We start from the raw sequence: 12,938 nt of genomic DNA, 5'->3' as shown, positions 1-12,938 counted from the left end.
AAAACAAAGAAATAATAGTAAAATAAAATAATGCCCTTTATATGATTAAATAATACATTGTATGTAAAGTGCATATCATGCAATCTGGCATATAGAATGCCTTCAGGTGCTAGCTCAAATTATTTTTTAAATTATATGCTTTAAGTGATACAAGGCCTGCATCTTACATGAAATTATCTTCTGATAACTATACTCTTACTTCCATGTAAGTAATTTTTCAAACAGGGATGGTAGGATATAGGAAGGGCATAGAATTTACATCAAAATGTTCTGGGATCTAATGTTATTAAAAATTTTAAATTGTTATTTAAGTAAATGAGTTTTGATAGCCTTTTAAAGGTGTGTAGTGTATTGAAGCCAAAGACAGCCTAACCTGGGTGAGAAAACAATTATTTTAACATGTTATCAGTATATTAATTTTATGTCAAAGTGTTTTTGGAGTGTATGATGATATAATATATCTACTTTCCCCACGTACTTGTTTTTTTATTGTTATTTTATCAGGCTATTCATTCAATTGATTGGCATCATGAGGGCAAACAATTCATGTGCAGCCATTCGGATGGTAGCTTGACTTTATGGAACCTGAAAAGCCCAAGTCGCCCTTTCCAAACCACAGTTCCACATGGTAAGATACATACTTTGAAAAGAAATTATGGAGACTATAGAATTGCCTCTTCACAACTTTAATTTTTCCAATTCCTTTATATTGCAGACTGGCAGAGGACATCAATCAGCTCTTCTTCTTCTTCTTCTTCTTCTTCTTCTTCTTCTTCTTCTTCTTCTTCTTCTTCTTCTTCTTCTTCTCCTCCTCCTCCTCCTCCTCCTCCTCCTCCTCCTCCTCCTCCTCCTCCTCCTCCTCCGCTTTTTGTTTTTTGTTTTTCAAGACAGGGTTTCTCTGTGTAGTTTTGGTGCCTGTCCTGGATCTTGCTCTGTAGACCAGGCTGGCCTCAAACTCACAGAGATGGGATTAAAGGTGTGAGCCACTGCCACCTGGCCAATTAGCTCTTCTATAAAGAGCATATTTTATGTCTTGTTTTTTCCTGTCTTAGGGTTAGTATGTTTAGTCCATTAACATTAAATATAATTGCTAGTAAGATTAGATTTAGATCTACTTCTTATTGTTTTCTGTTGTTCATACTGTATTTGGTGGCTTTTCATTGTTTTCCCACTTTCAAATAATTTAAATATTATTATTAGCAATACATTTTAATTCATGGGCACTTTATGTTTTTTTCCTATTGTTTGTTGCATGTATCCCAATGTTTCCTTAACTACTTAATATGTTAGTGCTAAAATTTTAACACTTCATATAATATAGAGACATCTTGTAGCCATATAGATCTATTTATCTACCTTCATTATCATTTATACTATAATTACATATCATACACAGATATATTATTGTTAATTTTAAGTGATCACATGTATTATAATTAATACTCTTGATAATTTCATTTATTTGTGAACATATTTGCATTTTATGTAGGTCTGTTGAAATGATTTCATTGAGCTTCTTTTATTTGAAATTACCTTTTATCTCCATTAAGTTGGAACTAGTTTACTTGAAATCTGTAACAAAAATATTGACAAAAACAAATATAAAAATTAAGACTCATAGATGTGTTCCACAACAAAAATTCTAACAAAGCTGACTCATATTCCAGAAAAAGAAACAAACATCAAAATATATTATAGATAAATGGCAAAAAAGTTACAAAATTTTGTGGAAGTTATTAATTCAAGAAGCCTGTTAGAACTGTTAATAGAATAAATTTAAATAAAACAAACAAACAAAAAAACCCCAACAAGTTGAGACGTAACATTTTTAAGTTGCTGCAAATAAAAGACATAAAAGTTGTCTGAAAACAACCAGAAGGAAAAAAACACATTCTATATAGAGGAAGCAAAGTTCAAAACACCAAGGATTCCTCATTTAGAAAATATTAAAACTAGAAGATAATGGACTATCATTAAGTAGTTGTTACATTACATGAATTCCCACATAACTCTCAGCTCATGGCCTGATATTGTCCATAAATCTAAATCTAGCAAAATCGTCTTCAAGAATGGAGATAAAAGGTAAAATATTAGAATAAATAGACTTATTATGTCACATATGGGTACTTTAAGAATAAGCCAATATCTTTAGCTTAAACTGATGTTACTATGCATTAACTCATAAAAATGACCAGTTTAACAATATAACTAAAGTAATAAAATTATTCCAAACTTAATCATCATTGATGGAAAAATTAAATAGTGCTTGTCCCATTCTCTTCTGTAAGCAGTATCTACGATTAAAGCTGTGCTTGAGCCTTTGGCTTCAGGCATGTTTGTATCACCTGCCACGGTGCAATCTGTTCAGGGGTTACTGTCACAGTGCAGGAAGCTACATGACTCACCCCCAGAAGCTTGTAGATTTCTTTTCTTTTTTTTTTCATTATATTATTGTTCCATGCTTATATTTCTTAACTGAAATTTTAAAAATTCTCATGGATCAGTATAGTTTAAATCAGATTTAATTCTTTTTTTCTTTCATTAGGAAAAAGTCAAAGAGAAGGAAGAAAGTCTGAGTCTTGTAAACCGATTCTTAAAGTAGAGTACAAAACTTGCAGGAACAGGTATGTGGCTGTACTTGGTGAATATATGTAAGAGGAAGCCAGCAATCTTTGATATGCTATATTGTCATAGAATTATAAATTCTCTAAATCAATCACTTATTTTTTATTGATTATTATGAATGTTGAAAATAACAAATAACATATTTTAATTATCTTTATATTAACATCATATATATTAATTCTAATAACTGAGGACTTTAAAGCATTTATAATACTTACAGTAGTGTTCATTAAGCTAAATCTATGCATCTATTGATATTCCTTATGAAATTTAAATATATAACCAGATCTCTCTGAATTTAGGATGTTGCATACTGAAACTGGAGAGAAAACCTTTAGTTGGAATTATAAAGTTATGTATTTTCATAATGGAAAAGAACTAAATTTTCAGATGTATAAGATGATATAACATATAATACAATTTTATTACATTTATAGACACCATGTCCACTATTTTTGCATTGCTTCTTTAATTTAAATTATTATTAATGGTATTTTCCCACCCAATATGAGCATAATAAACCTTGCCTGAACATTATTATTGTTTTTGTTGTTGTTATTACTATTATTATTACTATTGTTATTATTGTGCATGTATGTGCATGTGGGTTCCGGGGATCTAACTCAGAAGGCAGGCTTGGGCAGCAAACACTTTGACATGCTGAGCCATCTTGTCAGCCCCTAAACAGAACTATAAACTGAAAATTCCTACTTTAGATTAGTTACTTGCTCATATTGTAATGTGCTCTTAGCATCATAGATACAATTATGTTTGTTAAAATTTCCTGTCCTGAAGTTTTAATATTACAAAATTATGATAAATTATCAATATCTCTTTAGCAGGCCAGTTTAATATAGTATAACTAAAGAAATAAAATATTCCAAATTTAAACATTGTGGATGGAAACAAAACCTTATGTAATTCTTCTCTTATTAAAATACTATTTGTAATTAGAAGTTTTCTTGTGCCTTTGGATTCAGTAGTATATATCACATTTTATACAGTGCAAACTCTCAGGACTCTTGAGGGTCAGGAAATTATATTAATTGTTCCAAGCAGCTTATAGCTTTATTCGGTTTTCCTTTTCACTTATGTCATTTTCTTCAAAAGAAATTTTTCTTTACTTCAGTGTTGGCTGTCCTAAGGACTATAGTATCCATTGAATTATCAATTAGTGTTCAGTCTTTTCTATAGGTTACAGCAAAACGAGAGCAAACCATTTCATGTAAAGCCTGAGATGCTTTTCCCATGATAAATCTTATGATCCGTGGACTTGATGGCTTCTGTTTGGTTACAAACGTGTCGTTTTGAAAATATACTCCTGTGATGTGCTCAGCAATGTTCAATTTGATTCAGTTGGTTTTAACTGTCTATCACCCACTGTGGGATTTGACTTGTGTGCTAAAACATACATTACTGCCAGCTTTTGAATTTGGTCAGCTCTAGTAGCAAAGACCAAGACAAAAAACGAGTGGTTTTTAAATAGCATGAGAAGGAGTTTGGTTGATATTTGTGGGGGAGGCATAGAAAAAGGACAAGGGTTTAACTGGATTGTAAATATTATCAATTTTCTATCTATCATCTATTAATTTTGGGGCAATTAAAAACTTTAATAAAAAACAAAGAGAAGGTCCTCCCTGAACCCCAAACTGCTGGACAGTACTTCCAACCTTCAGCACAGGTCTTCTTCCATTACTGCCTTCACTTGCTATTCCATGTGACAGTTGTCTCTGTAAATGCCCTAAAGGACATATACAGGAATACACGTTGAGTACATTTCTCTCTCACTTTTTCTTTCTTTCTTTCTTCCCTTCCCTCCCGCTTCCCTTCCCTCCCGCTTCCCTTCCCTTCCCTCCCGCTTCCCTTCCCTTCCCTCCCGCTTCCCTTCCCTCCCCCTTCCCTTCCCTCCCCCTTCCCTTCCCTTCCCTTCCCTTCCCTTCCCTTCCCTTCCCTTCCCTTCCCTTCCCTTCCCTCCTCCCCTCCCCTCCCCTCCCCTCCCCCTCCCCCCTCCCCTCCCCTCCCCTCCCCTCCCCTCCCTTCCCCTCTCCTCCATTCCCCTCTCCTCCATTCCCATCCCCTCCTTCCTTCCTTCTTCTCTTTTTTTTGGTTTTTGGAGACAGGGTTTCTCTGTGTAGCTTTGCACCTTCCCTGGATCTCGCTCTGTAGCCCAGGCTGGCCTCGAACTCACAAAGATACACCTGCCTCTGCCTCCTGAGTGCTGGGATTAAAGGCATGCGCCACCTTTCTTTCTTCTTTTCTTTTCTTTTCTTTTCTTTCTTTCTTTCTTTCTTTCTTTCTTTTTCTTTCTTTCTTTTCTTTCTTTCTTTCTTTCTTCTTGTCTCTTTCTCTTTTTTCTCTCATACATTATTACATGCTGACCACAGTTTCCCCTCCCTCCACTCTTCCTAGTCCCCCCCACAACCTCCCCTCTCTCCCAGAACAGTCTCAACCCAACAAAAATGAGAAATGAGTGACACTCAGTTTATTACTTATTTGTATCTTGAAAAGTAAAATATATATACTGAACAGGGTGTGAGAGTGTGTGTGTGTGTGTGTGTGTGTGTGTGTGTGTGTGTGTGTGTGTGTAAACAAAGAAAAAGGCCATAAATTGAGAGAGAGCAAAGGAGGGTACATGGAAGGGGTTGGAGGGAAGAAAGGGAAGGGAGAAAATGATGCAATTGTGTTTTAATTTCAGAAATAAAAAAGTAATAAAGTAATAGAATAAAATTATATGTGAAGTTATTTGAGCCAGCTAGAGCTTGCTGGATATGCATAAAACTGAGGAGATATTCTTGACAAATTATTATTCATCTACATATTATTTTTCTATCTGCTCATAAACCTTTTACTACAGAAACTTCATTATCTAGAATTTTCATGTTCTCATCTATCATTCTGAGCTTTCCCCTGTGACACTTCATTTTGTATTAAAATCTGCCCCTCTTTTTCATCTGAGGGACTTGGGTCCCACATGCCCACTCATTAATTGAATATTATAACATAAACTGATGTTCTAATGACAGTGATATAGAATTTGGTAGCCAAATAAAGTGTACAAATATGTCCCTTTGAGAGTCAGTGAGTACCTCCACTTCACTCCAGCTTGTCTTTTCCCAATGCCATTCAACTATCTTTACACTTTAGTTAGTCTAGTAGCTAGAGTATAGATCGGAAAAGGGAGTTGATGAAATAGTTATTGTTAGCTGAGAAACTCAGGTCAGGAAGGCCATTTGTATTGTGGACAATCTCCTCTGAACCCATTATTTAAAGGCTTATGTTTTGACTTGGTGTTATTTTAAAGAATACAGTCTCATTGCCCTTTCTCCCCCTATGTAGTGAACCATTTATAATATTCTCTGGTGGGCTGTCATATGACAAAGCTTGCAGAAGACCAAGTTTAACCATCATGCATGGAAAAGCAATCACAGTACTTGAAATGGATCATCCTATTGTTGAATTTCTAACTTTATGTGAAACACCTTATCCAAATGGTAAGTAGATAAAAATGAAACATTCAGTTTTAGAAAAAAAATCATTTTGAAATGACAAGTTCCTAATGAAATTAAGGTTAAATATTTTCAGTTTTGGCAGCAGATATCCATTGTGGTACAACACTGAGCTACAGTTGCTGGCGCAGGTTCTGCAATTGTACCTACTTGGCAAACTGGAAGTAAGACAGATGTAGTGCAGCAGTGCTGGCGTTTCAGGTTCTAATATCAGGTAAGTGCTTTAAACTTTGATAAGGATGGTGGAAGCTGAGCTGGGAGGGTCCGATAGGGGTCCAGGGTGAAGTCACTTGGGGAAACTGAGGTCTCCTAATAGTCTCTCCTAGACCAGCTCCACCCATCCCTTCCCAATGCCAATCAAAGTTAAAGCACTTACCTGATATCAGTGATCTGTAACTCTGGTGGTGCTGCATCTCCTTCACATCTGCCTTTGCTTCAGATGCAACTGCAGCACACCTGATTACTCTAGGATTGCTGATGTGTGGTTAGTGATTTGTTTTAATTTGGAGAATAGTCATAAGACCGTCAGGAGGAGAGATGCATGTGTGTATTTATCATCTTGAGTAAAGATGCAAAACCTTTTTAAACATAAAACTAGTCTAAACTCATACAAAAAATCTAATGGTGATAAAATAAAGAAATCTAAAATGGTTAAAAAGTAAACCAGAAATATTAATTTATGGTCAAAACAATATAGGGAACTTGTAGATATAAGACTAAAACTTGACTTGGGACAGAATATTTGGATTTATGATTCACCTCTGACACTTACTAGCCACTAAGATACTTACATGTTTTACTTATCATGTATAGAAAGGGAATAATTTTGCCCAAATACCATCAGTGGAAAGGTAAATGAACATATTTTGTTAACTATGGAAATACATATGTTGTGTTTCATTACTAAATATATTGATTTCCTTTAAATGATTTAACTTTTTAAAAATATATAATAGATAACAATTAATGTAGCACTTTATTTCAAGAGTTACTAGAGACAACTGACCTACATTTTTAATCAACATCTATTTAATGAAAGTTACTGTGGTCTCAATACTATAAGTACTTGTTAAGCTTATAGAAATATGAACATAATCTTTACATAAAGTCTGGTTGGGTCAATGAAATAACTATGAATTGTTGAATTGAAGTAATGCATGATTATAATGATGAATTATATGGTTCACATTATAAATAATCCACCTTTTTATGGCTGGTTAAATGACTGAAATATTCATGTAAAGCCTCAGTAGAGAAATAGGATTTAAACAGACCTTATTGAGAATATTGAGTAAAGGTTTTATAAATTGTGGGCTTTGGTAAGATCAATTTAGAAGAAAACAACTAAGGGTTTTGGAGAAGTTTGGAGAGTAACAGAAGAACTTTGAGGAAATACTAAGATGAAAGAAAGCACTAGTTTTAGTAGGGTTTGTCCAACGAATATGCAGGTTTCTAGAGAGACTCTCAAAATCCAAACTGCACCAAAGACATTTATAAGAAATATATATTTAATGTAGCTGGGTGTGTTGTTTCGCTCATATAATCTCAGAACTGGGGAAACTGAAGCAAGAGGATTGTCATGAGTTCAAGACCAGCCTAAGCTACATAGTGAGTTTTAGTACAGTTTATGCTATAGTGTGTGAGTCTTTGCTTCAAAATGAACAAAAATAAAATATTAAAGCAAAGCCCAAACCACTACATGTTTCACACACAGTCACAGCATTTTTTATTTTAAATTTTTTATTCATTTTATATACCAACCACAGTTCCCACTCCTTCCCCTTCTCTCACTCCCCCACCCAACCCCCACCCACTCCACATTATCTTGTTTTTTCTACATATGACACAATATTCTATGCACTGTCCTATATTATCTTGTTAATATATTTTAATTATTCCTCCATAGTAGTTAAGAGGAAATTCCAACTTTTACAGCTAAATAATAATGTCATTCCCAAGCTAAACCAAGTCATTCATAATTTTAATACTGCTGATACTTTTATGACATTTGATGATTTAACTCATTCTCACAAAACTCAAATGTTTAAACATTGTTAATGGGATCATCACCTAGAGTAATGACTCTAATTAGAGCTTGCCATTTCACATCTACATTTAGTTGGCCAGCCATGTCTAAGCCTCTCAAATGATGCATTATCTTTAGAATAACAATTGTGATAGAAATTTTTTCACCCTTAATTAGTAGGAGCAAGGGTTAAAAGATGAGACACACCAACCTAAAGAGGCACTATCATTGCAATCTACTAGATATAAATAGCATCATGTATGATTCATATAACTTTTATAACAGATTAAGGTAGTTATAATTGTGCCATTTCAGTGGAAAAGAAACTTCAAGTCAAGAAATATAACTAATATGAATTGAACTCAACATTGATTCATAAACAATTCTTTAGTAGCTATCACAATATATAAAGGGCTTTTACAAAGGTGAAACTTCTGTTGCCAGTTTTTATTTGTGTAGGAACAACCAACTTTTGATAGATGTAACCATCTAAAATTTTAATTAACCTATGACTTTGGTTCACACATGGTAGTGCCTCGGCCATTTTATCTTCTAACATTTGCTATAAACCTAACCAATGGTGTTCCTAAGGAGAGCTGACAAGGAGGAAATAAATACTCATATGGAACCCTACTGTTCTTCAAACTAAGAGCCAAATTGTATGAAAACAACACTGAGAAACTTTAAACGATGCTAGAGATAAATAGTGGGAACATCTGAGGATGAGAACAGTATGGATATTGGATTGTAGCAGTCTACCTATTGCCATAGAGATAACTACCTAAACACCAGCAAGTTCTAACCCTTGTTCTCATTTACTTGTTTGCTTTTGTGTTTTTTCTCTCGTGTGAATGTTGGTTATAAACATAAACTTGTGTAGGCACTGTAGCTTCTCAGGCTTGGAAGTTACTCTGAAGGCTGTCTACACCAGCTTTTAAATTTCCCACCCAAAACTTCAGCCCTCTGTAGGAAACATCTTCCAAGTGATTACTGAGTTTAGGTTAAATACTTTTTCAACTAGTCAGTAGAAACTGCTGGTATAATAAAAACAAAATGGAAGTTGGAGTTTAAAGCCCTAGGTTTCAATTTCAGATTAGCCAATGGTTGATAATCCTATGCCTCTTTCGACATACTTTCTAAACAGTATGGAAAAAATAACACTCTAGCTACTGAGAATCAAAGATCATGCATATGAAATGTTTTCTTATACACAGTTTCCTAAAACTGAGAACACTATTTTCACTGTGGCTTTCCCCACTAGGCCTTTATTGTAAATGGAAAACAATACTTTCTTTGCCTCTTAACTAAATCACTGCTCCCCATCTTAACACAAGTTACATTTTATACCATTACCCTTATTTACTTATAGCTCATAGTAGTTCCTGAATTCTTATTTCTTCACTGTTCACAACTTGTAAACCTCTCTAGAACAAAAACTCCATGAGAAAGATTTATTGTTAGTCTTATTCCCCATATGGCCTTTGGTTTTTGAGACAGTTTCTGGGATATAATGGAGCAAGAATAGGAGGGAAAGGAACAATGGGAAGAAGATTGGGTTTTAGAAACCTGACTTTTGATTTCTGTAGGCTTGTACTCATGCACACAGGAATAATCTACAAGAGTACACTAAACCATATTGACTTGAAGTATACATCCAACTCTAACTGTTTCACTATCATAGTGAGGTGATTGTGTATCATATCCCAGAGAAGTAGAGTTAGTGCAGTCTTAGTGTGTCTCCTAGTAGGCATGATTCCGATCTAAAACACTAAGGTTATGGATGAGTACGATAGTGATCATAAAGTTTTGTGACACTCTCACTCTATATTAGTCCAGGATTGCCATCTCTCCATGATTTTTGAAATGTATTTACTATGTACTATACATATGGTCATTTTCCTACTTCTGTTAGAGAACTTAACATTATATTTGTCAAATAAAACATTTTATTAAAGTATTCTTTGTCACTTTGGTTCACAATTTGGTTTTCTCATCATTTAAATACCATCTCTATATGAGATAAAGGAAATGCAATGTTGGTGGTTTAAATAAAATATGCAGTATGGAAACTTTTCAATACTTTCTTTTTGTTGTAGAATGTCAAGAACCCTATGCTGTTGCTGTACTTCTAGAGAAAGATCTCATCTTAGTTGATCTGACACAAACCAAGTAAGTTGTTCATAATAACATCCCAACTACTTCTAAATTCTAGTCAGTATAATAAAAATGCAAAAGCACATTTTAGATAATTGGCATTGGAATTCTCCAGATAGTAAGTTTTTATGTGAAAATTGTCTTGCAGAAGTTACAGAAATGCAATTTGGTTAAATGATGAAAAGTAAGCTAGGAGAGTTTGGGTAACAGGAAAATTGCTACTCATCTTAAAAGCCACATAGATGTTTAGTGTTTAGACACCCAGAACACAAGGAGTCATATTTTTTTGCTTTTGTCTTAAGCAAAAGTGATTGTTATAAAATATACAGTGTAGCAGCTGGCCATCTATTACTCTGTTGACTGAAGGAAATCTGATAAAAGAAAATTACACATTGTGAAACTATTTTGAGACTACCACAGCAGACAGTTGAAGCCTGGGATTTTTAGGGACAGAAAATAGAGTCTACCTTTTATTCCTATTTTAAAAATGAGAGATATATAAAAATGAAGGAAATCTGTTTCACCTATGAGACACTAACATGTATAGCTGGAAGACAATGTCCACCAGTTTCAAGTCTACTTTTACAGTCAATATAAAGGACTAAAATATGCCAGTCCTTTTATGAGCAGTACCTTTTATGTCTTCATATTACATGTATTCTCTTCCTTTCTCTCTTCTTACAATACCTTCCTCCCTCTTATGATCCCTTTCTAGTTCCATCACACGCAAACACACTCGGGATTCTACGTAGAAGAAAAAATGTGCAATCTTTGTCTTTCTTAGGCTAGCACAGTTGGTTTAACATAATGATAACCAGGTCTGTTCATTTTCTTGCAAATATTATAATTTTATTTTTGTTATAACAAAAGTCTAATTTGTATAGGTACTATACTTTATCCATCAGTGTGACCATTAAATTAGAACTATCCATTGGAACCTGGTGGAATTATCATTGAACATACAATTAAGGGCAATGGCTCCCTTTCTCCCTAAATCTATCAGTAGCAAATAGTCCAACTGTGAAGAACAGACCCTCCTGAGACCCTCCCCTAGCCATACTGAACTGTTAGTCAACATTTTAATTCTTGGGCATACTTAGTGAAGGTATCCTTGGTTGCTTTGAATTTGTGGTTGCACAGCTGTGTCAGATGATATTTTATAGCCTTCTCTCTATATCATCTCTTACATTCTTTTCCACTTTGCTTCTATTTTCAGTATCCCATGAACTATGGACAGGGTGGTATAAATGTCTTATTTAGGGCTGAACACCCATCCCTCACATGTTCTTAGTACCCTGCAGTTATAAGTCTCTGTTTTAACTACAGTTTACCGGAAATAGAAGCTTCTTGGTGAGGCTGAGAGTAGTGTATCTCTATGGGTATAAACAAATATTTAGAAGGTAACTTAATCTATTTCAGTTGCTAAACAACATAGATCTCTATTCACTGCTAGAGACTATGATTTCCACAGCTATGGGTATGTGATTAGATTTACAGAAATAGACATGGATTCTCTCCTGTTGAGTAGGCATCAAATCCAATCAGAAGTTGTTTACCCCCATGGTAGGGACAGTATTGCACAAAAGTGTCCCTCTAGCTCTCCAGGTTGGTTTTTTAGGTCACAGAGTTCACAGCTGTGTGAGACCATTGATACCATTTCTTCCCCAGTAGTCCACCTAGGTGCTTCTAGAACTACAAAAACTACCTGTCAGGTGGAGGATTCAGCTCCCTTCCAGCTTGATTATTTCCAATTCCTGTGACCATTCCCACCCTGGACCCTTTCTAGATTCCTGTCTTCTACTAGTACTCTAAATTGAACTTACAAAATTAAAGATTTGAAGCTGGGAGCTATATATAATGGAGGATGTGAGGTGTACATATGATGGATAGTGTGGTGTTTGTTTTTCTGTGCCTGGCTAACCTCACTCGGGATCTAATTTTTTAGAGCCACCCATTTACCTCCAAATTTCATTGCATCATTTATCTTTGCAGCTAAGTGAAGTCCCACTGTACCATATTTTCATTATCTAGTCATTAGTTGGTGGACATCTAGACTGTTTCCATTTCTTAGCTAGTTTGAACAAAGCAAGTTTAAACATGGATGAGCAAGTATTTCTGTAGTAGGATATAGAATATCATTTGTGTCTATGTCCAAGAGAAGAACAACTGGAACGTGTGGTGGTTCTATCTTAAACTTTTAGAGCAGTGGTTCTCAGCCTGTGGGTTGTGACTCTTTGGGGGCTGTATGACCCTTTCACAGGGGTTACGTGTCAGATATCCTGCATATCAGACATTTACATTAGGTTTCATAACAGTAGCAAAATTACAATTATGAAGTAGCACCAAAAACAATTTTATGATTGGGGGACACCACAACATAAGGAACTGCATTAAAGGGTCACAGCATTAGATAGAAAAGTTGAAAACCACTGTTTTAGAAGAATTTCCACACTTTTTCTTAATGGCTACAAAAGTTTACACTTCACCAACAATGAATCCTATTTCCACAAATCATTGCCAGTATTTGTTTTCATCTGGTTTCTCAATGATGGCCATTCTGACTAGGGGTGAACAGAATCTCAGAGCAGTTTTATAATTTGCATTTCTCTGATGGCTAATGATAATAA

General features: G+C 34.8%; 1 protein-coding gene across 14 annotated transcripts in view; it reads left to right on the top strand.

Annotated features, from left to right (window-relative positions):
* Stxbp5l (syntaxin binding protein 5L) overlaps window positions 1-12,938 on the top strand; it is a 239,596-nt gene that overhangs the window by 128,029 nt on the left and 98,629 nt on the right. For all 14 annotated transcript variants that reach the window (XM_052740647.1, XM_052740651.1, XM_052740643.1 and 11 more), the window contains 4 exons: window positions 505-628; window positions 2,546-2,624; window positions 5,962-6,116; window positions 10,254-10,326. In XM_052740647.1, coding sequence (XP_052596607.1) covers window positions 505-628; window positions 2,546-2,624; window positions 5,962-6,116; window positions 10,254-10,326 — 431 coding nt within the window. The remainder of the gene's footprint in view (window positions 1-504; window positions 629-2,545; window positions 2,625-5,961; window positions 6,117-10,253; window positions 10,327-12,938) is intronic.

This window comes from Peromyscus californicus, unplaced genomic scaffold, assembly GCF_007827085.1.
Source record: "Peromyscus californicus insignis strain IS unplaced genomic scaffold, ASM782708v3 Scaffold_16__1_contigs__length_79575227, whole genome shotgun sequence".
In the NCBI taxonomy this organism is placed as follows: Eukaryota; Metazoa; Chordata; class Mammalia; order Rodentia; family Cricetidae; genus Peromyscus; species Peromyscus californicus.
The sequence above is the reverse complement of the archived record's forward strand: the minus strand, read 5'-3'. Positions and strand labels throughout refer to the sequence as shown.